Source organism: Alligator mississippiensis, chromosome 5, assembly GCF_030867095.1.
Source record: "Alligator mississippiensis isolate rAllMis1 chromosome 5, rAllMis1, whole genome shotgun sequence".
In the NCBI taxonomy this organism is placed as follows: domain Eukaryota; kingdom Metazoa; phylum Chordata; order Crocodylia; family Alligatoridae; genus Alligator; species Alligator mississippiensis.
In genome coordinates, this window is record NC_081828.1 from 124,517,855 (window position 1) to 124,545,235 (window position 27,381).

General features: G+C 42.5%; 1 protein-coding gene across 8 annotated transcripts in view; it reads right to left on the reverse strand.

Moving 5' to 3' along the window:
• SUGCT (succinyl-CoA:glutarate-CoA transferase) overlaps positions 1 to 27,381 on the reverse strand; it is a 552,725-nt gene that overhangs the window by 438,393 nt on the left and 86,951 nt on the right. For all 8 annotated transcript variants that reach the window (XR_009462532.1, XM_059728663.1, XM_059728662.1 and 5 more), the window contains exon 8: positions 21,471 to 21,614. Coding sequence is in view for 7 of the 8 variants with exons in the window: in XM_059728663.1 (XP_059584646.1) it covers positions 21,471 to 21,614 (144 nt within the window). In the remaining variant the exon portion in view is untranslated. The remainder of the gene's footprint in view (positions 1 to 21,470; positions 21,615 to 27,381) is intronic.

The following is a 27,381-nucleotide window of genomic DNA, read 5'->3' on the forward strand; positions in this document are numbered from 1 at the left end:
AGCTGGTAGGTTTGTTCCAGGTGGCAGAGATGGGAACACTCCTTAGAAGGGGAAGGGAAGCCCCCCTGCCACACATCCCTCCCCCCATGCTGGCTCAGAGCTGAGGCTGGTGGCAGAGGGCTCCATTCCCCACCACTGCCCCCTGCCCCCACCTCTGGCCCAGCCAAGCAGGCAGGAGGCAGAGGTTTTCCAGCTCCAGTCTGTGACAGCCCAGAGGCAGTGCTGGCCCAACAGATGAGCACCAGCTGCCCTGCAAGGGGAGCCTGGGATGCCAGAGGACAGCGAACTAAGTCGATTCGCTATAGGATCTGGAGCAGAAATTTGATAGACTGGTCTAAACTAAACTGAGTAATCAGATATTACATCCATCCAGATTTATCTCAAGTTCTATCGATCTCAGGTTCTGCCATTTAGAAACTGGTCTATGTGCACTGAACTTCTGATGTGTTATAGGTTTAGACTGGTTTCTGTGTGGTTTGTGTATAATTTCTGTCTCTAGCCATCAAGTAGCTGCAATAAAGCATTCATTTTGTGAAAATATTACACAACCTTTAGATATAGATCCTGGTAGGTAGGTAGGTATTGCTAAATCTAAAGTTGTTTTCCTGAAACCTGTGGGTTTGTTTCCTTTCGATTTTAATTAAAACCAAACCCACAACAGCAACCTTTGTACCAGTAAACATTAAAGCAAATGTAATACAATGCTAGAGAGATCTCTGTATTCATTTGCTTGCACAGACAGATCTACCTGCAGTAAATGTATATTATCAAGTGTCTATACAAAAACTATTCTTTATTTCAGTTCAGTAAAGGGAACAGACACACATTTACATTCCTTTGTTATATTACTATGGGTGGTTAAATCACATGTTTACTTTACACACCTACTTAAGCCAGAACAAAAAGAGAGCTACATTAAGCTCTGAAAAATTATGCTTAACAAAGACAGAATCAGACAGATGAGGAAACTGGATATTAAATGCCAGAAAGTAAGAGCAGACAGCAAAGAGAGACAGAGTTTCAAAGATTTTTTTTTAAGATAGCACATCAAACAATTTATTATACTTAGTTCACTGACTCCATCAATTATGTAGGGGTAAGCTCAGTTAAGTACCCACAAATAACAAAAAAAAAGTAGTAAGTGAAAATAAGAAAAAACAACAGGGACCTTTTTCTTTCTTGCCACTCCAATACAGTGTATATTTTTTTTCATTCATCTTTATCAGATTTTGATTCATATTCAAGTTCATTTGATGTCTCTCGGCTTTTGAATTTGTAATATGTATGCAATGTGTGCACTGGCTACTTGATTGAAAGCATTGATAAAAGGTACATAATTCTTGTATGCCTTAAGTTTTATAACATCACCTTTACAAGTGCAGCACAGACAACTTTTACAATATGCTGTGGAACCTGTTTGTTGTGAATGTGGATTTTAATATATAGTACTGTAGAACAAAAGGCTATGAATAATTTCAATGTATTGCAATATGCAAATACTAGTAACCCTCTACTTAATATCCATTCTGTGCTGAACATGTATTATGAAAAAGGTATCTTAACATGTAAAACTAAAAATGGCTAGAGGCATATCCTTCCTCCATAACTACTCTGGAATCCAGTTACTACCGTACAGCCCCGATTGTTTTGTGATTTTCCTCCCCATCTCGAAACAAGCGTTAAGCGAAACCGCAAGTATTTGAGGACCCAAGATGGCGAGTGCAATTGTTTTTATTGACCCAAGATGGCAATTGTGAGTGTTATAATGAAACTCGGTGAGCGCTGAGTGAAATCAGGTATCAGTTTCAAATGATAGTGCTAAGTGAAACAGCATTAAGCAGGGGTTGCCTGTATTTGTGTAAAACACTCCTCTGGTTGGATGTAAAAATTGCTTCTGTTAGAAGAGTTTTCTCCAACACTGCAGCCAGGGTGCATCTACACATGATGCTACATCACTGTAGCAATGCACTATAGCAGAGTAGAGTCCATGGGCAAAAACTGTGATGCCACATCTATGTCGCCATAGAGACATGCTCCCTCATTATAGTACATTGCTTTTGTGATGTACTGCCTAAAAATAACCGTGCACAGCATCCACGGTGCAATATGGGATGTTACTGTGCTGTGTTTTAGTACTTCCAAAAGAAAGTACAAAATGATGGCACAGTAACAATGGCGCCATAGCAGCACATATAGATGTGCCCAGAGAATGGAAGCAAGACTTTAAAATAACTACTACCATTTGATTGCTTCCACATATAATACTCAATATTGTTACATGTCTAAGAGAGATGTACTCTGCCCTACGATGCTGGTTTCTCATGAAAAGGATGCTCAGCTAGTGTTGTACTGTAGCTCTAATGAATCCTGGCACTAAGGTACCTGTTTTAGGCAGGAAGTACTACAGTTCATGATGAATAACAGTCTCTGATGGGAAAGGCTGCAGGTTTCACTATTAGGTCCACTTTTATTGTGAGAACTACATAGCAATAGGCCCAACTAAGTATGGAAATAATCCTAACAAGGCCAACAGAGACCTGCATACTAAAAGTTATCCACATTACATACCTTACTGAATCAGGCCTTATTTAAAATAGTCATTCATGATCTGGAGCTGATAGTAAACAACAGACTGGCATGGTGGTGCTCAGCCTCTGGCCTCGGGGTTGAATCTGGCCCCTGAAGCTTCCTATATATCTGGAAATTTGGCAGCAGGAGAGTGGTAGTTGCTTTACTTGGTCCTAGAGCAGCAGCGATTAATGCTAGCACTGCTCCCTTGCTGCTACATTTCCACATCCATAGGGAACCCAATGTTTTAGACCAGAGAGGCTTGCCCCCTGGATCTGTGTAATCCATCATATGGGGCTTCCCATAGGACCTATTGGGAGCCCCATGGACCATGGCTCCACATGCCAAATTGGGTGGCAAAGCCCAATTCTGAGGTGCAGGGGCCAGGCAGGGGCAGGAACAGTGCAGAGCCCCCTGAACTAGATCCCAGAGGGCTGAGGTGGCACAGAGCCCTGGAGCCTGGTCCCAACCAGGTGGGGATGACAGAGGCCCATGCCACCTCCTCCCGGCTGGGACTGGATCCACAATGGCCCCACCTGGCTCCCATGTGCTGGGATTGGGCCCTAGGGCTCCATACTGTCTAGTGATCAGGCTCCAGCTAGTTGGAAGCATCGTGGGACCCCAGGGCCCAATCCTGGAAAGCGAGGGCAGCATGGGGCCCAATCCAGCCCACAGATCAGCCACACCTCATGCATCTGGCCCACAGGGCCAAAAATGTGAGCAACCACTGGTCTAGATAACATACCCTTGCACTACAATAAATAAAAAATAAAGAGGGGGAAAAAAAACCAAAATGTGATTCATCATAATAAAAAACAGACTAATACACCTGAGGAAAAAGAATCTGAAACAGACACTCGGAGAAGAAAAAACCTTAAAAGAAATAACACTGACATACAGCATAGGTTATAGAAGACAACATATCAGATATACTGTTTACAGAGTGATGACAAAGACCAAAAAAGGCAAATGCAATTTTGGGCTTTATGAGCAAAGTCATTAAGGCACAGTGAGAATTCTCTAGAGAGAATTCACATGGAATACTGTATTTATTTCTGAGCATCTCAGCACAGAAGAGTAATAAATTACAGAAAATTCAGAGGAAAAGCAATAAAAAAAGTTCTGGAAGGACTGATTTATGAATGAAGATTTAGATACTCAGAGCTTGTGTGAGTGACTGCTCAAAAGAGACATGGCAACTGCTTACAAGTACATGAGAAGCAGAAGCACCAAGGATGGAGATCACCTCCTTAAAATGGTACAAAAGGATTAACAACCACAGAGATTAGCTGGATTTATGGGAGCAACAGCATTAAAACTGGGATTTTACAAGGAGGCTAAGTGAGTTTGGCACTCAACTCCCATTGAGAGTCATGAGTATTTAGATTCGTTATCTCCCTTAGTTAACCCTTGAAATCCCAGCATAAAATTTAAAAGGTCAAATTTCAGGTAAAAACGAATTAGGAAAAACACTCCTGATCAAACAGCCTTAGAGGAGTGGTTTTCTAATGGATTTGAGGGAAATGCAAATCTTTAGCGCACACAAAATTAGACTGGACAAAATACTAGAAATTCTAAATAGTAAAAAGGAATTAGAAATATAATTTTTCTATTATATTTCCTATGAAACTACACTTCAATTTGTTACCAAAAAAAATCAAGTAAAAAAGAAACTGGTGAATAAAATGTACAGCAAAAACACACTTAAAATGTGTTACTGTTGAAAAAAAACACAGCAAAAAATGTAAATGTATAACGGTATATATAACTTTTATATATCTGGTTGTACCAGCAGAATGGAGATGTCTATTCTTCACAGGGTCTCATCTATCTAATGCACTGTCATTTAAGCATAACTGTCATTACCCAATGACTGTGTGTGTGCTTCGGCACTGCAGAATTATTTCCCGCCACATGGAGCTTTCTTTGCACAGTGCAATTCTCAGCTGCAGAGAGAAAAACCCCGGTGCAAAGGAGTTCCCGTCACCCGTATGTAAATTTGTTCCCCATTATTGGCTGTTTCTAAATTATTCCCACGTGGCGGCTAGCGATTGGCTTGCTAGCCATATAAGAGGCTTGAGCAGTTTCCGCCCAAGTCAGAGATCTCCGAGAATCTCAGGAGGATCCTGAGAACCCCAATTCCGAGAATTCTGGGAGAAATCCGAGAGAATTCTGGCAAGGAGTCCACGATTACCTCGTGGACTTCTACGTATATCTCGGACCGAATGATGGTTTGATCACCCATCAAGAGTCTCTCCCCGTCACTGGACGATCCTTGATGTACCCCTGCCCTGCGCGCTCGTTGAGAGTCACAGCTTGGACTCTCGTATCGGTTCAGAGAGCTCTCATCGTGTTTGTTTTGTGGAGCCTAGCAAACTCCGCTCGTGTGTCTTCAGTGGAGCCTAACAAACTCCACTTGTGTTTGTCTGTAACTGCAACTCAAGCAAGTTTTCCTGCCTGCACCACGACCATCTACGGTGTAAGTAAAATAATCTTTAATCAACCTCCACGCGTCAGTACCTAATTCTAGTTCACCGTGCCGACTTCCCCGGCCCACGTGCCCGGGCTGCTGGCCACAGCCCCTCGGCCCAGACAATAACAAAGGAAGTCAAACATGGTAAGCAGTCTTCACTTCAAAATCGGCAGCTTTTAAATCTTTCAGGTTACCTAACCAAAGCTTTTTATTACTTAATGTCATTATTGCAATGGTTTCTGATTACTGGTTTGACATGACTACCGAGTTTCATTAAATGAAACTAAACTAATTTATTTCAAATGAGCTTTGCCCAACACAAGGATATGCAACATCTTTATTTATTTTAGGAAATAAATTCTTCATTCAAAATCTTGATAGGTATGAAGCAGTAATACAGTTGTTTTCTGAAGATTTAGGCAAATGTATTATTGGAGCCACAAAATAATTCATGTTTCAGCTGAATTTTAGAGTTCAGAGTCATACAGGGATGGCATAAATGAATCAGCAGAGTATATACTCTTTATCCTAAATGACATCCAATAAACTATGTTGAGGTTGCACAAGCACCCAAAAAATTAGGAAATGCTTTCCTGTGAATTACACAGCCTCACTCCAGCAATCACATCATTGTCCACGGAATACCAGCCACATTCAATGAATATTTTTTCTTAAGCCTTATTCAGTGTGTGGCCCCAAGCACCACTCTTCCTGTGCACCTATGTATCTTTTCTGTACCTGTCCACCAAAATCTCCAATACCAGCTCCTGTCTCATCCCAACTTGTTTCTGTACCATGTGCTCTTCCTAAAAGGCACATCCCTGAAAACAGGGTCTCATCTGCCAAATTTCAAGTCCCTGATCCAAAGCATGAAGACACTAGTGTTTCTCAACAAAACACTTGTTAAAAAAACTAACATATTTTCCCCTAACTGTATTCCTGGAAACAGCTGAAACTGTCAAAACAAATCAGCTTTCAGCAGTTCCCCAACATGGAAAATTTCAGTTAAAATGGTTAAAGTTTGGCAAAGTTATAAACAACTGAAAACAGGACCTCATAATGGGAAGTGTCAGGCAACTATGGAGTGGAGTGTTCGCTCCACCTATAATGAATTGTTTAAAGATCCATCTTCTCTGAAACATAAAGAAGTCATCAGCTAAAAATATTAAAAATGCTTCTGCCTTCATTTTTATAGTTTCAGCAAATACAAATCAAGTGCTTCTCTCAATATAACATTTTTCTTGTTCATTTTGTATTCAAATAGCCAGTATATTGTATTATTAAAACTAGTTTCCTATCTTATTTCCAAACAATAAAAACTGATAACTTGTGTTTTCCAACAAAATGCCATATTTTTCACATATAACCCACACTTTTTCCCCCAAAACCATCTGGGGAAAATTGGAGTGTGCATTATATGTGATGAAAAAGTCCCCATAGATCCAGAAATTTGGCTGGTGGTAGGGAGCCAGGAGGAGACGGAGTGGTGGCAGTGTTAAAACTGTCACTGCTCCCTACCCCTGCAACCTAATTTCTAGACCTGTAGGGAGACGCCCCTCCCCAACCACTACCATATTTAGTCAAATATAAGACTACCCCAGATATAAGAGAACACCCCAATTCTATATATAGAAAAGTATAAATTCTATATATAGAAATGTATACATTTGTTATAATTTTCCAAGCACAGAATCTAATTACTGGATACTTGCCTTTAATTTGTTTCCTTCCCACTGCTATAGCAGATAAAATAAATGGGGGGAGGGGGGGGAAGTTGGGTGGCCCTTTTGTCCCCTACCCCTCCAATTTCTTCCCCCTGCAGCCCCTTCTGCCCATCCTTACTGACCTTAAAATAAACATAACTGTAGGAATCTGAATATTGTACGCAAAGGCTTTGTTCATCCAGAATTGATGCAGTTCACCTTTTCTTGCAACTGCTACAAGTTTTAGCACAGGTACTCCATAAACACATTTTTAAACAGTACTTTGGTACCTACTTATATACAGTACAAACTACGCATGATATCGGTCCAAAGCCAACAAGGTCATGATTTATATAGTTCACAAGTCATATAGTTCATTGGACTAGGCCCCAGAAGAGTCAACAGCATTTCAAGCCATGGCAACCCCATAGCTCAGCACTGGTCACTATGTACGTGTACTCCAGGTACCCTTCACAAAGGATCTATGTGCTAATTAGCCCCCACTGATGACTGGAACTGGGTGTTCTTGTCATGAGTCCTGGGATCCTATAAAAATTTATACAAACATGAATGAGGTGCAGGGAAACTTGGTCCAGCTCCACCTCGTGGAGATCGGGACCACACTAATCATATGCAACAGGCTGAGAAAAGGGATGACAGAAGGATTCTGGATGAACTGCTGGAGCACTCTTTGGTGATGTTTTCCAAACATGTAAGGCTAGTCAAGAAACAGATGGTTAGAAATGGGAAAGAAAGGCACAGCTTAGCTGTGGGAGTGAAGACAAAGTCCAGATGCATGCAAAAGAAAAAAGTCAGCGCTGAGAGGGACTGACTGCAATGGGCACTACCATATATCTTAGTCAGACGGGCTGCACTAACCTGTCCTTGTGGTAGGTTTCCATTAGTATATTTGCCCAATATGGGCCATGTGTTTTATAGTCATGTTCAGTGTTGGCTGCATTTAATCAGCTTCATAGTTGGTTTCCATTAATGAGCACACGCTACTTTTGGCAGCAGTTTAATGATAGACATCGTATTTCATGAGGTTTCCTTGTATGTCAGTGTAAGACAAGGAGCTTTTCCCTCCCATGCTGACTGGGGAAAAATACCTCATCTTATATTTGAGTAAATATGGTATGTTTAATAACAGACTGTGGCATACCACTACAAGCAAAAAGTGGCACACAAAATTGCATATGCTAAGGTGCAAACACTTGGCCACCAGGGATGGTTAAGTTTAAGTGGTTAAGTTAAACTTAAGCATGTGGTTAATAGAATTTGTATATAGTAAAAAACATACAAAGAGAATTTACATGAGCAAAATCTATTACCTGCAGTAAGATGAGCAATTAAAATTTCTTTAATTACTCATCTTACTATTATTCGTCTTAGAGAAGTACCTGAAGGCCCTGATATGGGTCCCACTTTGGCTCATTGCCTGGTGTAGTCTTAATATGGGTCTACAGCAGTAACAAAGAATCTATAAGCTTGTTTTTACATGCAAAAATGACCTCTACTGAGACCCTTTCACATTTGGCCCTGGTTTTAGAAACCATACCATTTACATTATGAAACATATACACTGAGCCATATTCTTTGGCACCCAAGTCACTTCTTAAAACTAGAACATGGATGCCCAAGTCATCTAAGTGTTCTCAAAAATTTTAACCTTTGCTTTATTTTTTCCATCCTTCCTGTATCTTTTCTCATCATTGATATTTGCATGAAAACTGACTCTTTCTTAAGAGCTCCTCTGTTCCCATCAGTTATTCTTAAAATGAAATTATTATTTTTTCTTAATGAGGAGTACCACATCTCCAAAATCTTTTAAGTACTTCCTGCAATGTGTCATATGTTCAAGTGGTGCCTGGGGAATGTTAGAATTCCTTACCATTGCTGTCATAGCTGCATCTCCACTGGTGGTAGCACTATTGTGAGCAGGTGTAGAGATGAGGCTTCTAGTGCCCAATGATGTTTTAAACACTGCCTCTTTCCAATCCACTCCAAATACATGTACACAACAAAGTTTAAAATGTGTGCAGTTGGCTGGAGCCCAGTCAACAAGAGAACTCCCATGCTGCTTACACCAGATGAGCTAAACATTGTAGCAAGCGTGGAAATTTTTAGAGAAAAAAATTCCTAGTGTATGGGGACTTGGTTTGCTCATAACTATACAATCATCCTCTTCAAAAGTAAAAGTCTTATTTGGAAACAACCATCCCTAGCAATAAAAAGGAAATCCAGAAAGAATCTGGATACTAATGTCTAGTGATTTGGTAACAGGATTGGTCCTGGGAGGGAAACTGGAAGGTGTTGAGCCAAAAAGGATCCTTGTAGGAGTTTCATACTTGCTGGTGACTGATCCACCACCACTCCCTTTCACTCTTGATCACCTCCCTTAATGTTCAGTTGTCATACCTTGATGTTAAATAGAAGACAGAGAATAAGGAGAGGTGAGATGTTTGCTACCAGTACTGAGTAGGGTGATTCACAAACTTCTTTTACACAGCTCCGCCTCCCCTACACCCTGTCCTTACCATACCAATACAGGTATTGACTTGTGACCTGAGAGGTGCAGTTGCACCTTTGATTCCTGTTCCACCTAAACTTTAAAACCAACTGTCTGGGACAGGCAGCAGCATTTCTCTTCAGGCAATGCTAGTGGAGTTAACTGGCTTCATGACTCATTATTATGTACCTGATTTCTGCACATGTCTGTTGCTAATAAATCCCTTTCCTTTTTAATGGTCCTGATGTTCCATCAATCAAGTTATCCTTTCTTCTGCAGTTTTGGTGTCTCTTGGCCATTTCTGGTAATATTTCTCTTTTGTTTCACAGCCCTACACTCTGTTTTTAGTTCTAGCTAAAAACCTTAACTCAGGTATGGTAACATTAACTCAGGGGAACATCACTCAGGTGTGGAAATGATTTACTGCTCAGTGTTGAATGCACTGTCAACACACTCAAGAAGGCAAGGTTTTGTTTTACAAATCTGAATAAGAAATGTACCTTTAACTATAATGACTACAGAACTAAAAAACAATATTTTTGTTGTGCTTTTTTAAAATATAATATATAATCTAGCAAATTAGTGCATATTCCATCAATATTAAATTCATTTTTGCTTTGATCATACACTGAATAATACAGCCCTAAGCCCCAAGCATATTAGTAAAGCTTCCAATTTCTTTTTACCTGGAAAAAAGTGTGCTGTGTTATATGCGATGCTGCACCATCTGCACCCCCTTTTCAAAACCCTGGATCTGTCCATGCATGTAGCACTTCAAAAATAATATTTCGAGTTGCTACTGCTGCACTTAGAGTAACATCTAAAAATTTTCACACCACAGAAAACCAGCAGCAAAACTAAGTGAAGGTCGTAAGCAGAAATTTACAGAATCTATAACTGACCAGCTTTCCCCTGAAGAGGGATGGATTTGACTATGATGGGGCTTCTGTACAATCAGAATGATTTTTTATTTGCTATATCCATTTACTAAAGCAAAATGAGTTTGCAGAGATTAATAAAGAAATGTGCAATCAGATTTATCCACAGCAGGTGGCTATGGCAAGGAGCTCCATTGCTTTCAAAGCCAAGTTCCTTTTTTTTTTTTTTTTTTTTTGATAGGTCAGAGAACTGAACTTCATCAAACAGCAAAAGGCCATTTTATTTCACCAGAAATATCTTTTTAAGAAAATCTTACAAAAGCACTTTCTTGAAAGTGTCCTGCTTTCAACTGCTTTGGCACAGGCTGCTGTAACAAACTCCTGTTTCAGATACCAGAAGCAGAAAAAAGATAAAAAGGACAAGAGAGTCCTGCATTGTACTATCTCAATGGAAGAGCATTGAAGTAGCTGAAGGCTAAAATGCCCCTGGACGTAGCCAATTAAGCTCTTTGGTGCTAATGCACTATAGGGATAACATGCAAAACAAACTTCTGTAGGTGAGTGAAATGTTTGAAAAAGCACACATTTCAGAAGTGCTATATTACATCTACATGTCTCTGCAGCATTAATGAACACCCACCGCTCACTCATCCACTCTGCCTCCTTTGAATGCTTTATGTTATCTGCAGCACAAATGTGGGTTCATCTATTGAGGTGTCAAAAAGGGTACATCTCAAACAAAAATGTGGCCCAAAGTTATGTTTGATTTGGGAAATAAAAGGGTTGGCATTAACCCTGTGGATGGCTGCAGGCAGGATACAACAAAATTCCTGAATATGAGCACTAGAAAGTGAATGAACATTTAAAAAGTATCATATTTTTTCTTCTAATCCCTTAATTAAATAATTTGATTAAATACAAAATATTTGTGCATGGTTCTCTAAATAAGGATTTTTTTCCTTTTGCGACTCCCTTGTTCCTATGGGTTCTCTGCTTGTCCCCCTCCCCACTCCTACCTGCTTCCCCCTCCCTTCCCAACTTTTGTATTCAAATCATTCGCTCCACTTTGTACACTGCTCTATGCTGTCCTCCTGCATCTGATTAAGTGAGCTAGAGTTCACAAAAGCTTATGTTCCCTATATTTTATTTAGTTAATCTATAAGGTGGGTTCAGAGGTGAATTTCAGCTAAAGTTGTACTACAAGGAATGCAGCATTCCACAATGTATAGATTAGGCTTAACTGAAGTTATAAAATTATTTTCTACAGTTCTAGTCACATGAGTCTAGTTTGGTTAACAAAGTGCTCTTAAATCTCTGATATAGCAGAGTGCTCTTAAATAATTTTACTCTTCTTTTTGTATGCATGTTTACGTCTTAAACCCTAAGCCAGATTCTAATCATTTATTTTTATAGCACTGCACCTTAACTGAGCTTGCACCTAACTGGTCTCTGCTCTGAAGGATTCAGTTTAACTGATGGCTGAGAAATGATCCAATACAGAATAATAGAAAGCAAGGAGTGTATGATCCCTACTTTATTTGTCCATTAGATCAAAGCCATTTTTAACATTATAGTTTCCTTTCACTCCTGATAGAATTGCATCAGTGAAGCATATTCTAATCAGAGCTACACTGATGCTACAGAATCTCAGTAAAAAAAACACTGCAGCCACAGCCAACGTTCCATCAGCATGAGATAAAAACCAATGCCTGCATGCATTATTAACGAACTATGTTTAATTAATGCATCCAACTTATGCCAGATTAAACTGCAGACACATGACACCTATACCAGTATAATTTACACCAATGTGGCTTTATCCCATTTTTTTCAGGGGTTATTCTATACTATACTAGGACAAGTACCCTAACGTAAAGGTTTACAACACCTATATGCTTCTTGGTTACACCAAGGTAAATCGGTCATGTGTCCAAACCTTCTAGATAGCATACAGGGAAGCACAGGGGGGCGGGGCTTGTGTGGGTGCTAAGGTGCACGGTTGACAGCTCAGATATTGCAAGTGGAAGGCCAGAGCAGAAGCGCTCATGGAGCAGCCTGTCAGACTTCAATGAATCTGCAAATTCTGCTAAATACTTTGTAACAAAGACATAATAAAGGAAGGAACAGGAAGCACAGAGGGCCAAACTCTGCTCCCACGTTCATGTATGCAGTGGGACTTACACTAGTGTATGTAACTCGAGAGTTATATCCCTTTAAGTGAAAAAATAATTAAATGGTTCTATTAGTGATGTGCAATAATATACATTTCTCTACCTCGTGTATACATTATGTTTTGCTTATCTGCCTAAGAGAGAATTTAGTGTTTTGGAAAAGTGTCCCATAGTTGTCTTGGAGATAAAACTCTCTTATTTAGCCATCAACAAGAAAAAAGATGGACAACTGTGTAAACATATTTCACCCCAGCAATGACCATGTCTGGACAGGATAGCTTAAGTCTATGCCATTAAGTCCTGCTGATAATGTGGTTTAGGAGAGAAGATACATTGCCTAGGGGTCCGTACTATAAAACAGAGGTCAGCAACCCCCAGCACGCATGCCAGAGTATGGCCATTTTGCTCAGCACACCACAGCAGACCCAGGCTCTAGGCAGCTGCTGCCGGCCACAGAGCCAGGACTGCTCGCAGCAGGAGGCTGAAAGCCCTGCTGCGAGCAGCCCGGGCTCTGTGGCAGACAGCAGCTGCCCAGAGCTTAAGCCGGATGTGGCAGGCAGCTGCAAGCCTGCCAACAGATGCACCCAGATCCGGAGTCCCACCTGGCTGGTTGCTACATGCACCTCGGAGTACTGCAGGAAGGACCCAGGGCTGCATACCCACAAAGCCTGGCATCCCCACAGGGGGATGGAGAGGAGTGGAATGGGAGGGCAAGGAGGGCATGACCCTATCCCCGTCCTGCCAGGCTCAACTGTGAAGGGCAAGGTGAGCTGCGTGAGCATAGCACTCCTGTACAGGAGGGCTCCAGCCATGCGGTTCTGGGCCCCACTACCCCTGTCCACATTTCCTCTCCCTGTAGAGATTGTCCACATGCTCCAAGCCACACCCCAGAGGGAGCTTCATGCCGGGTCTGAACCACAGCGGGGCAGGGCAACCCTCAGCCATGCCATGGGACCAAAGGAAGATGCTTGTGGGCAGAGGCAGTGCTACAAGGACGACTGCCTCAGAGGGACTCCTCCTGAGCCTGAGTACCAGTGAACAAAGCCAAGCCATGCTGCCAGCCCCAGGTCCTGCACTGAGAGCCGGGTGCCAAGTGGCTGCCACAAGGCAACACAGACCTCAACCACGGGATGGCAGCAGGGTCTGCGCTACCCCTGCACTTTGGACCAGCACCCCATCTGCAGCAGGGAAGGGGTCAGCATCCCCCCTTCCCCATGCCCTGGCTCCTTTCCCACCGTGCTCCCCAGGCACACCCTCAATGCCGCTGGCAACAAGCAGAGCAGGGGCTCCAGACTGGTGCACTAGCTTGCAGGCTCATGGCTGCCTGTTGTGAGCAGCTCAGGCTCCACTGCAGGTGGCAGAGGCGTGCCCAGAATCTGGGCTGTTTGTAGGAGGCAGCCGCAAGACTGCAAGTGGGTACACCGGAGTCCAAAGCCACAGCTCTACTCATTGCTGGCAGCAGCTGCAGGCCCATCTCAGGGAGTACAGTGGGGAAGGAGCCAGGCTGCCCTGCCATAACAAGGATCGGGCCCCTCACAGCTCCCCCCACCATCCTTCCCTGGCACGCCAGCATCTTTAAAGTCTAGGTTGTGGGGCATTTTGGCAGTTAGATGAAAAATGTTGCCCACCCTTACTATAAAGTGAAAGTCAGGATTTAGTTTCAGTTCTGTCACGGAGACTCATAGTTGGACTTTAGTCAAATGACTTAAATCTTCTATAAAATTGGTATAATGCATGTTATTTTTGTTCAACCACTGGAATGAAAGGTAGTCTCCAAACGCATAGTACCATCACCATCACCAGTATCATCTATAATTATGGTTTGTGTGACACCTACCATTTAAGGTCACTGGTACATGTGACAGGAGTTTAGTTCTCCCTAAACTGTGACAGTGAGTTTTTCATTGCTGGGTTTTTAACTGGGTCGATTAAAAACCTATCATTTCAATGTAGGGACTTCCGTCACTGTGACAGAATAGTGACAGCCCCTATCAGCTCACCACTGCCCACCGACATGGGCAGGCTCCACCAGAAAAAGTGGTGAGGGGCCAATCCTGTTTATTTCCCCGCTGGAGCCTGCCTGCCTCTCCCATGACTGGGGTGGTGAGCTGCTGGTGGGCCCTGAGCTGCAAGGTGCCCCAGTCCTTCCCTCTGGGGCAGCAGCACCCCCTGGACAGCACCCACCCACTAGCGACAGCACCCACCCACTAGCAGCCTGCCCAAGAGGTCCAGGGGGGTGCTGCCATGGAAGGAAGGAGCAGGTTCCCCCCCCACCCCCAGCTCAGGGCCTGCTGACAGCTTGCCCCCCAGCTGCAGGAGAGGCAGGCAGGCACCAGGAAGAAAAAAAGATAATCAGGCCCCTCACACTTTTTTCTTATTTTTTTTCCCCCTCAGTGGAGCCTGCCTACACGAGCTGCCGCCAAGTCACACAGCCCCCAAGCTATGCGGGGCTCGGTGCTTCCTTCCATGGTGGCAGGCAGCACCCGTCTGGAACCACTCAGGTCGGGTGCTAGTGGGCAGGTGTCTCCCTGGGGGTGCTGCCACCATAAAGGAAAGCTCTGAGGTCCTCCACAGCTCTCCACTTGGCCCACTGGCAGCTCATTCCCTGTTCATGGGGAGGTGGGCAGGCTCTACCAGAGGAAATTAAAAAAGACAAAAAAGCTGGCCCCTCACTGCTATTTTTAAAGTTTTCTCCTTGGTGAAGCCTGCCTGAACAAACTGCCACCAGACAGTGCAGCCCATGAGCGGGGGGGAAGTGCTTCCCGCTGTGGCGGCTGTGCCCTCTGAGGCCACCCAGGCGGGGTGCTAGCGGGCAGGTGCTGCCCCAGGTTGCAGGCAGCACCCAGCCCGTTCCAATGGTGCACAGGGGGCTGGAAGCCCAGGCGGCCTTGGGGCATGCTTGGTTTTACTGGGCTTCCAGCATTTTGTGCGCTGCTCTTGCTGCCTTCCCACTGTCTGGGACCTCCTGGGAACAGGCCGGCTTGCCCCGGGGCAGTGTCGGAAGGCGGTAGGAGGGTGGCTGGGTGTGCTGGCAGCCAAAGAAGGCAGCAGGGATGGCGCACAAGGTGCTCGAAGCCCGCCAAGCCCGAGCTTCCCTGACCATGTCTGGGCTTCCAGCGCCCCGCGTACTGTGCCCACCACCTTCTCCAGATGCATTGCTGCAATTTGTTATGTAGCAAACTAGAACACATGGGATGCATTTTACTTTGCTACATAACAAAATAATTTAAAGAAAAATACACCTCTGCACATGTACAGCGTGACAAAATTAAAATGATATACACTGCCGCAAATGTAAACAGTGATGCCATTAAAGTGGTGCAAAAGGGCAATTAAGCCGCTTTAAAGACCAATTTCATCATGTGTACAAATGCCCTAAAACTTGAACTGAGAGCACTAGAGCACCACACACAGGTAACCATTAGATACTATCAAACCTGGACTGGATTGAAACAGGAAATCTAACAAGTTAACATTTCTGAATTTCCTTGCTAATCTCATAAAGTATCTTGCAATTCAAAACACATTTATAAATAATGATATGAGAGAAAAAAATAATGCATTCTAATTTGATAGACTTTCTGGGGTCATTTTACAATTATGAGATGCCGTTGTATTTCCTATAATGAATATAAACTAAAACTCAGTAATTAGAAGCAGAGAAGTGGCTTTAGAGCAATCATACAATACAAACAATATTAACCACATGATTTTGTCTGTGGAATCTGAAAAAATACATAATAAAACTGCAAAATGTTAAAGAACTACAATGCTTCTTACAGAATTTCAATCCAAAGGAAACAAACTGACTACAGTATTTTTTGGAGCCTGGTTGCAATTAAATACAGGAAGGATATTAAAACTTCCAAGAGATTTTTTTTAAGCCACAACAGAAGAATAGGCACAATTGCGTAATTGGAACCAAATCCAAAACCCACTTCCTTCTTATTTACTAGCATCATCTAAAGGATGCTATTTAGATGCTGACGCTAAAAGGTCTGGAGCTGACAACTGTTAATCATCTACAGGGGAAACATTTTCAAAAGAACTTTATGATAAGGGTTAAAAGTTTATAGACAAGAGACTGTAGAAAGTTAGTGCCCACTGCAAAACCACATCCAAGCAGTCGTCATGTCTCTCTTCAATAATGTCCTCGAGTTTTGTTTTGTGGTAGGGAATCTTAGTTAATAATCAGCTGTTATTCAGCTATGGGGTAATTTGTTTACTACACAGAACTGAAAGAAATCTTTTAAAAGGAGCCTAGGTTACAACGATATTTTTAGAAAATGATGTTCTATTTTGTTTTCAGACACTTGTCTCTACATAGAATAGATAAAATTAGCAAACATGCTTTCCTTGCACATATGTATCTATGAGGCTTCAGATCTTTATCACTGGCAGCTGAATTTCTGTTCCACGCGCCTTTGTTCTAGCTACCGATTTATCTGTACAGAAAGTTAATAATAAAAGGAAAAAGAAATCATCTTGAATTTTCTAAGTAATGCACAGGATGGCACCTCAGAATAATTATAGAAACTTAAAATGCTAGATTTTATATTTGGGTGTAAAAAAAGAAAACAAATATGTTTTTTCAACAATTTAAAATTATTCTGGGAACTTAAATATGTAGAATTTCTTACAATTGTTAAGGAATGATCTCTCAGATTGAGTGAGAAAGAGGCAACGCTATCCTTATAAAGATATAGTGATAACCCCTGACTTAATAGCCAAGAAACTAAGGGAAAATAGAAAGTTATGAGCAGTCTGTAATATTGTCAATGCTTATCAGTTAGAAGTAAAACAGTTCTTTATATCAGCCCCTGTTGTCATAGTATTATTAGTAAGAACATACGTCAAGAAGGCATTTGCTTTACCATCAGGGCAAGCTAAATCTTCTTCTTCTTAGAAGTTCATTACATCATAATCCAAGTCAATCTTCTGTCTTGGAATTGCTTTTTGGGACCAAATTCTGAAGTCTTTGCTCAGACAAAAACACATGTCTAGAACCCATTACAAGTTTTGCTTAGGTAAAGAGTGCTGGCTTTGTTTATTGAGCAAAAAACACAAATTATAGTTTCAAAAGTTATTTTGGATTCTTTAATGCTTTGGCTGTCATCACAAAAGCATATAAAGGACCTTGATTCTAAAAATGCTGACTGTTCACCATCTGAGCATCAACCCCCTTTAAAATATCTTAAATTGCACATCCAAAAATTTACACAGCTCAAATTACTAAACATTAGGGGTGTGCAAAGTGGGCCCTATTCAATTCAAATTCAGCCCGAATCAGGGACAGTGATTCGATTCATTGATTTGGATCACTGTCCCCAATTCGATTTGGTTGAATCTAAATCTGAAGATTCAATGCCAATTCGGAGAATTGGCCATTTGAACATAAACACAGCTTTAAAAGTTTTTTCTACATACTTAGAGGTAACAGGCGTGGCTCGTAAACTCTGCGATGCTGGGGTGGATGGAGTGTCCCACAGGAGGGGGTGCGGGTGTCCCCCACGTGCTCAGCGGTGAACCTGGAAGTAGACTAGAAGTACTTCTGGCCCACTTCTGGGTCCACCCGGGAGTGCACAGCCCCCCCCTTCCCCCATGCTTCTGTGAGACACTCCACGTGCCCCAGCATCATAGCTTTCACAAGCCCCTGCTACCTAGAGGGATGTAGAAAAAACATTTAAAGCTGTCTCTAAGTCTGAATCTCCAAATCTCTCCAAATCAATTCAGAAGGTTCCAGTTCGATTTGGAGAGGTTAAAGGGTCCTCTGATTCGATTCGGATTCAGAGATTTGGCCACTGAATCAGGCCAAATCTCCGCCAAATCGAATCAGGGACTGAGGCTTCGTACAGCCCTACTAGACAAGTCTGAAAAAAGAGACCTCACAAGAAACCTGCTTATGTCATATTAAGAGTAGTTACAATGTTTACTTGACTAGAAAATTATACTGATTATAAATGACACCCCCCCATACTGGATTCCATACATGGAAAACGTATACTTTTGTTATAATTTTCCAGGTACAGAATCTAATTATAAGAGGTTTGCATTGAATTTATCCCCTTCCCACTGATACAGCAGGGAAAATAAATCTGAGGGATCAGGTAGCCCTTTGGTTTCTGGCTCCCCACAATTTTTTCCCCTGGCAGCCCTTTCTCCCTCTCCTTCCTGTCAGACCCTGCTCTCCCTGAGCACATGAAAGTGAAAGGCGAATTTAAAAACAATAACCTTGAAATTAAACATGGCCATAGCAATTTACATAATTACCTATGCACTTAGTTTATCCAGAATTGTGCATGTTAAAAAAAAAAAAAAGTTAACTCCTGCACATTTTAGTACAAGTACTCAATAAACACATTTTTTTGAGCAGCACTTTAGTACCTACTTACATTTAGTTCAAACTATGCATGACAGTCTCACAGAGGACTGTCCTCCCCTGAAAATGTATACAGATTATTCTTGGACACTCTTATTCCAGAAAAAACTGATTTACTCCCTGAGCACAGGGTGGGAGCAACAAGCAAAGTCCAAAAGCATGGGAAATAGCCATGGTAGAAAATAGGCATAGCTACACCTAGATCATCCCTGACCAATGGCTGTCCAATCTCTTGTTGAACACCTCCAATGAGGGAGAACTTCCCCTGGCAGTTTATTCCACTGCCTCACTATTCAAACAGTGAAGACTTTTTCCCCAGATATCCAATCTAAACTTATTTTATGGCAACTTCAAGCTACTGGTCCACATCTTCCTCTCTACAACAAGAGAGAAAAAAGGCTTTCAAATGAAACCAGCTTCATTCTGTATGTTGTAAGTCTTTCTGTTAGGCCTCTGCCAGATGTGCAGGTAAAGGTATCATAGCATCTGATGTGCAATCCACACAATCACACCTCCTGCAATGCTTCACATGTATGGTAGAAACTGTGAATGTGGGATTGAGAATCAGATTCCAAAATACTTTATGGCCAGTGCCAGGAAACCCCAGGAGCATGATCCCAGGCTCTCCTTGTACTAGCAAATAGTAAGTTTCTGTGGTTAGAAGCCCTGTCACTGTGACCGCCCAGCCACCAGGGCACATGGCACAACACCCCCCACCCCCTCCAGGAACCCAGATCAGCTGATGGGACTTCCAGCCATGGGAGCACATTGGGTGTCCCTAGAGCCGGGAGCCCTGTTGGCTGATGGCGTTCCTAGCCACAGGGTGCACCTGGTGAGATGTTCAATTAATGTTGCCACAGGAATCAGCCACATTTATTTTGTGTAATAATTTTGTGGCTTTATTCCTTTTTTTATGATGCCATTAATTGCTTGAACGTGTGGATGGGTTACAAGTCAAGATGTGATTAACTGGTTAATCACATCTTACATGTAAAATGTCACAGCGTCCAGAGGCCTGCATTCCCCTTATGAATTATGCCTACCCAAAGTAGAATGGCCCCGATTTTGATACATTATACTAAGAGCAAATTTAACCAGGTGCCTGCAGAAATTAATATGCACAAACCTCTCCCCAAACTATACCCAGTGCTGGCCAGCGGTAGTGCTCTTAACGGCTGTTGCAGCATACACAAACGAGAGGGGGAAAAGAGGTATAGTTGATACATATAACCCTTTAAGATAGGAGAGATATTATTTTTATTAGGATATGACAGAAGAGATACTAATACCTGATTGTTTAAAATCTCTATATGCGTTCTACATTTGGCAAAACTCTGATTATGATTAATTTCACTAACTTCTCTGCATGGTCTATTTAACACTGCCCATTGTGGGCCTTTCGCATGTATAGATAGAAATTAAAAACATAATTAGCTAAAGACATTATAAAATTAAAAGAAAATTGGTAGGACAGTATCTGAAACTACTCTTAATTGAGAAAAAACAATGTGGTACTCTTTAAAATGTGTGAATAAAATTTCCTAAGACATACTTGAGCATAAATTATTTAACAGGATTTCTAGTTGTAGCACCATATAGTGTACCCTTAATACTACCCATTTATGTCCTGCAAACTTTAAAAAGAAATAACATTTATAAAAATTGATATCAACATGATCTCAGTCCTCATAAACTCTTTCAACAAAACCCAGAATTAAAACAGCATCCCTGTTCTTAAGACTTGTTAAAATGGACACTAAAAATCAGTGCAAACCTTCTATTAATTAAAAAGAATAATGGCTGAGGCCCAAAATGTACAGGGTGTCCCAAAAGTCAGAAGTCATAGTAATATAAGATATAAGGCTATCTGGCTCCTGACTTTTGGGACACCCTGCATTGCTAAGCAGTATAAAGTGGGAAAACATAGACATATATTAATACAATTTGGAATGAAATAAACAAAACATAATACAACTTTTTCTCATCTTTGGTCAGTATTTACTACAATCTTGTTACAGAACGCTTAGATTGAAAAAAAAAGATGCCTACCCAGTACATTATGTTGTACCAAGTAGCAAAAGAGATATTTTTGAAGCTAAAATGAAAATAAAATCTAATTACTAATAATATCTGATTTCATATTATTCAACATCACCCCCACCTTTTCAGAATGCCAGGATTCATGTATTGTCAAGTCATACACTGATGATGGTCACATGATTTACACTGGAATTTAATCTGTGGCTCTCATTATTTTTAAACAACTTGATTACCTTCATGATCAAAACATTCATATCTTTACATTTTGCTCAAGTTCCTGAGTTAATGAATGACTTTAGGCTTTGTTTTGCCCTGTAATTTTTGGAACTAAAAGACAGGTTTCCTAGATTATATTACTGATTCTGACAAACTGAATGATCTTGTGCAAGTCATTTAGTCTCTCAAGGTAATATAACCTGGTTCCAAGGTCCCATTCTACTAGGGTGATTTCACCATTTATGTATACCCACCTGTAAAACACATATAACAATAACTGCATACATCATGGGGGACAGGGGTTGAGGCTTGATACATTAGAAAAGAAAGGTGATGTTCAGGCAAGAAACAGAAGTACTATAGTAATAACTATCATCATATGATATAAATTGGTTACTACTACAGAAAAATGAACTGTGGAGTTTCTCTGTGCTAGTTTCAATGGATACATTTCTCATCCAACATGACAAATGAAAACCCAAAATCTTTATATTTAAGATTCAAGAAACTAATAAACTTTTTTTAATGCCTACCTGAGATGACAATAAGTTGCAGTCAATGTGTAGTCCTTTTCCAGTTTTGTATCTATGAAGCAGACCAGCCATGATTGCACCACATGTGTACAGGCCTGTAGCAAGATCCGTCATGGCGACTCCTGGTCTAACTGGATCACCACTCTAGTAAGAGAAAGAAAAACAGAACGAGGAAGAATTAATATTTTGTTGCTTTTTCATATAAGACTGGTTTACAAATGCAATGAAAAAACATGGTCAGAAACTAGAGCAGCTTCTGGAATGAAGTCAGATGAAAAGCCTGCCACTGAAAACCCCCAAAGCCTCTGTAGATAAACTGTTCTTAACAGGGAACCTGGTTTTCTCTGATAAAAAATCCCCAATTTTTGGATTAAAAAATGTAACCTAAAATCCACATTTTTCCATTATTAAAATGAAACACCACTAATACATATCTATAAATTGGGGATTTTTTAATTGGAGAAAACCAGGATCCCTGTTAATAAGATCCCTGTTAATAAGAACAGTTTATCTACAGAGGCTTTGTGGGTTTTCAGTGGCAGGCTTTTCATCTGACTTAGTTCAAGAAGCTGCTCTAGTTTCTGAATTGCATTTGTAAACCAGCTTTATACGAAATAGCAACAAAATATTAATATAATATCTATATATTAGTGGTGTTTCATTTTAATCACGGACTAGATTGTATTAGCTTGTGCTCCTTTTCAGGGTTCTTAGCTAGTAAGCACAAACACATGAAAACTTGCTCCCTTGCTTCCTTCCTGGAGCACATAGAAGGGCAGCATATCCAGCCACAGCAACATTGTTAAAGTAGAGCATTTCACTCTTAGCATAGAAATAAGGAAACACAATAGTTATCAAAAAAGATCTTTATTATTATCTGGATACAGTTTTATCTAGTGGATACAGTGCTTGGAGTTTTGAAAGTGTGTATTAGCATAGTCATCATCATTGTTGTGGTTGTTGCTGCCATTTATAATAATTTTAATAAATAATATATATAATTATAATTTTTATCCTCGAGAATTTAAGCTCAAATTTACGTGAAAGTATTTCCAAACATTCAGCATGCAGTGCTATGGTATTTCAACAAATAGGCAATTTTCACTGACAACCTTCAGGAGTTTTTCAAATGCAAATATTTTCTGTGGATTAAAAGATTTTGAAAAGTGACATGCAAAATACATGATCTTGTCTCCTTTTCATTACTTTTTTCCATCTCCTTTTGTACCGCCAAATGCGATGCTGCTCTCTTTGATATATTTTGACCTTTGCTTTTCTAGATCTTGTGTTCCTTTTACCAATACAGTAATACTTTGCTTAACGAATCCTCTGGAAGCAAAGCTCCTTTATAACGAAGTTGGCTGGCAATGAGCTCCCTGCAGGCTGGCAGAGTTCCAGCCTGCAGGGAACTGGGAGGAAGCAGAAGAAGGTGGTGAGACACGGTTCACCATGTGCACATACAGTACATGCACGTGGCCCCAGGTAGCCTTGAGAGCAGCTGTGGCAGGTAAGTCAGGGGGTGTGGAGAGGGGGATTGAGGCCCCTGTAGGGAGGGAGCTGGGTAGGGCTGCTGCCCAGCCAGGGGGTGCTTGGGGCTCAGGGCTGCAACGCGTGGCTCCAGGACCCTGCTGCTCCCTGCTGCACTGGGTCGTGCCCACCAGGCTGCAGAGGTTTGGGGGCAGGGAAGCAGGAAGGCAGGGAACAGTGGGGCTGCACGGAGAACCTGATAACCCTTGCTTGCCCCACACTGCCCTGGCCACGTGCCTCCTGCACATGGAGCTGCAATGAGGAAAGCAGCACAGAGCTGTGCTCCTCAAAGCAAAGGCAGGTGCAGGGGGCATGTTGCCAGGGCAGCGCAGGGCGAGGAGCAGTGAGCTGCCGCCGTTCCCTGCTGTCCTGCTTCCCTCCCCCAGATGCCTCTGCAGCCCGGTGAGCGTGACCCAGTGCGGCTGGGAACAGCGGGGCTGCAGAGAAGGTGCTCCCCGTTTCGTCGCCAGGGCAGTGCAAGGCAAATGCCCTCTGTGCATGCCACTGCTTGCAGCATGGAGCTCACAGCCTCTCTGCGCAGCCCCGCTGTTCCCAGTTGTGCCGGGTCACGCCCACCGAGCTGCAGAGGTCCAGGGGAGGAAGCAGGGTGGAGTGATAAGAGGTGAACTCCTGGGGTTTTAACTATAGATTTCCTAGCTTAATAACAAGAGTGGCTGACTGAGTTTGCTGTTCAGTTTTGGATTCTCTGTAATGGTAAAATCCCTTTATTCTGGAACATGAAATTAACAGTTTAGACTGACTTCTTTTTAGGTCAATTCCTGCATCAGAACCATAGAATCATAGAAAATTAAGGTTGGAAGGGGCCTCAGGAGGTCATCTAGTCCAACCCCCTGGTCAGAGCAGGACCATCCCCAACTATATCATCCTAGCTAGGGCTTTGTCTAGCCAGGTCTTAAAAACCTCCAAGGATGGAACTTCCACCATCTCTCTGGGTGCCCTTATGTACTACCCTCCTCATGAGAAAGTTTTTCATAATATCTAAAATAAAACTTTCCTTGCCGCAACTTGAGACCATTGCTCCTTGTTCTGTCATCTGCCACCACTGAGAACAGTCTAACTCCATCCTCTTTGGAACCACCCTTCAGGTAGTTGAAGCCTGTTATTAAATGCCCCCCCCCAGTCTACTCTTCTCCAGACTAAATAAACCCATTTCCCTCAGCCTTTTCTCATAAGTCACGTGTCCCAGCCCCCTAACTATTTTTGTTGCCCTCCACTGGACTCTCTCTGATTTGTCCACATCCCTTCTGTAGTGGAGCCTCAAAACTGAACACAGTACTCCAGATGTGGTCTCACCAGTGCCAAATAGAGGGGAATAATCACTTCCCTCAATCTGCTGGCCACAGTCCTAGTAATGCAGCCCAGTATGTTGTTAGCCTTCCTTGCAACAAGAGCACACCGTTGGCTCATATTCAGCTTACTGTTCACTGGAAACCTGAGGTCTTTTTCTGCAGAGCTGCTGCTTAGCAAATCAGTCCCCAATCTGTCCTGGTGTCCCCCAATCATGGGATTATTCTGTCCTAACTGCAGGACTTCGCACTTCCCATTATTGGATTTCTTTTGCTCCAATCCTCCAATTTGTCTAGGTCTCTGAATCCTAGCCCTACCCTCCAGCATTCATCTACTCTTCCACCCAAACTGCTAGACTTTAACACACAATTTCCAAATAAACATTCATCTCCAGATGAATAAAATGTCCAGAATGTTATTAAACTGGTTGGGCTTCAAAGTTCTGAGAATGTGTTAAAGTTTTAAAATTAAATGATTCTTAGGTGCCTGACGATCCTATGATAATGCCCCCCAAATTCATTCTAATATGTTTACACCATTCATTAATTAAAATCTCCGGCAGCAATTCCCAAAGCACATTCAAAGACCTTTTTATCAGAAGTTTTGGTATATTAACACTGCACAATATAGCCACAGTGATTTTCTGTGGATACAGTACTGCATAACAGATGCTGAACACATCTCTCCCATGCCTTCTGTTCAATAGTGTTTTTATCTTGAGGATACAAACATTTATAGCTTATCTAAGGCTGATCCAGATGGCCTCTCTTTTCAAATGGTGATAATTACTGAGTTAACTGGCAATCAATTATCTTAAAGTAAAGAAGTCCTGTGTAAAAATATCTTTAATGGTTATCATGAACTACTTTCCTCCAAAACCACCAGGGTCTTCACTTTTAGTTCTTAACACAAGATCCAAGAGTGAAAAATCTGGTCAAAATTGGACTTCACAGAACCAGAATTACAAGCTGCAAATCATATTCCCTTCTGGATTATCATTCTGTGATGTGTCAACAGAAAATTTAGTCTGATTCATGTATCACATACCCTGCTATTTTGATTTTACTTTAGTTTTTTTCCCCAAATGTTTTGGCCACAGATCAAAGCTACATAGGGTAGCTTGATAACTATATGACCATACCAGATGCAGGGACTTTTGCCTTTATTATTTACCTATGGACTTATTCAATTCCCACTATTATCAATGGGAGTTTTATTGGACTCATCAGACCCAAAGGCAAGGGTACCACACATTTATATTTTGATGCAGACTCCTGCCATGAAAAAAATCTACATTCTCGTAAGAGTTCACATAACCAAACATGAGAAAGGCAAAAGAAAAATAAATCCTTTTGTTTTACATCATCTGTTTCATATTGTTTTATCCTGCTCTAGGAATTACTTTAGTTTAAATATTTTCCTACTTTCTGCTCATTTTATATACATAGCTTATGGTACACGACTAATAAAATCCTTTAGAATGAAGCAAAGCTCTTTCCACTTACCTGTGCAGTGACTGAAAGGCTTTTCCATGGATTTTTTTCTCATTTTGGTACATTTTAAAATCCCATGCAGCTCTGTTACTTGCACATACATTACACTGTCCTTATAACAGTGACATTTATTTTAAACTAACAAATTATCATTAGTACTCAATTGTAATGTATGCATGAACTGTCATTTTAAAACCACTCTGACAATCAATTTTAAATGGTCTTTCATTGCAAGAGCCAGCCACAAACATCCTACTATGGGTGAATTTCATTCCAAAGCACAAAATCTATAGACCATTTACATCTCCAAAACATAACTTATATAAAGCTCAGAGTATGGGCCTTGTTACACATTGCACTTTGCATGCACTAATTTTAATTGGTGTTAAAATTACCTCATGCTTTAAGCAGTCACAGGTTAAGGGTTAATATGCCCAGTAACTTGCACTGCTCTGATCTGCCATTAGGGCTGGCAAGCAGATGCGGGACAACGAGACAAGTTGGCGCTCTGCCTCCGAACTTCACCTGCTGTCAGAGGCAGGGCCCTTTGGATCTGTGGCCCAGACTGTGGGCAGCTGGGCCTGTGAGGGTCCCATCCGGGCTGCCAGCCCATACCTGTCCTGACTGGGTCCCCACTGCTGCCCATACCCCCAGATCTAGCCCACTGCCCACCCAACCACCAGCCAAAAATCAAACCAGCCACTGTTCCCCTGTTCCCCCTGCCCCTAGGGCTCCCTTCCTGCCCCTCAGGACACCCCCTCTGTCCCCTGACCCTTGTGGCTCACCCCCACCTCCCATGTCCCCTGGCTCACCTGTATTGCCAGTGCTGTCCCAGGGGAGCAGGCAGGGAAGGGAAACCCACCTGTCACACCACCACTGCCGCTGCTGGGCCAATACTGCCCTGTGGTCTGAGCCCAGCCCAGAGAGTGGCAGTGGTAGCGGGTTCCTCTTCTCTGCTTGCTCCACCAGGCCAGTGCTAGGAGCTGCAGGTGAGCTGGGAACTGCTGGGGGGAGTGGGAGAGGGGGGCAATGCAGGCAGCACCCAATTCATGGACTGGTCGATACAGGCTGGCAGGGAGAGGGAACATGTGTGCGCCTCCCACACCCAGATTGGGCATGCTGTGCCACCTGCCCACCCCTCTACTGCACCCCCAGATTGGGCCCACTGTGCTCCCAGCGCCTGCCCTTACAATCCCGTTTGAACCTACCAAGCTTTTCCCCACGCCCTCTCGCCCGCACCCCTGGATGAGTCGCCCAGGCTCCAACCATCCCACAACCCATTCACCCCAACCCCTTCCCTACTCCCTCCGTCACTGTGCAGGCCTCAATCTGCCCCTCTCCTCATGTCCCTTCCTCTTCACACACTTGCCTGATGTGGTAGGCAGTGCTCCGCACCCTGCTGGGCTGCGATCATGGCTGCGTGCAGGATGCAGTTGCGTGTCTGAGTCTGTGCATGCCCCTCCCCACCCTGCTGCAGCCACCTGGAGCCCATGCCCAGGCTGCCCTGCAGCCCTCTGCACTGCCACTGCTGCCCTGCATTTGAGTGGACAGGGCGGTGAGGGGGCTGGGAAAAGGGAGAGTCC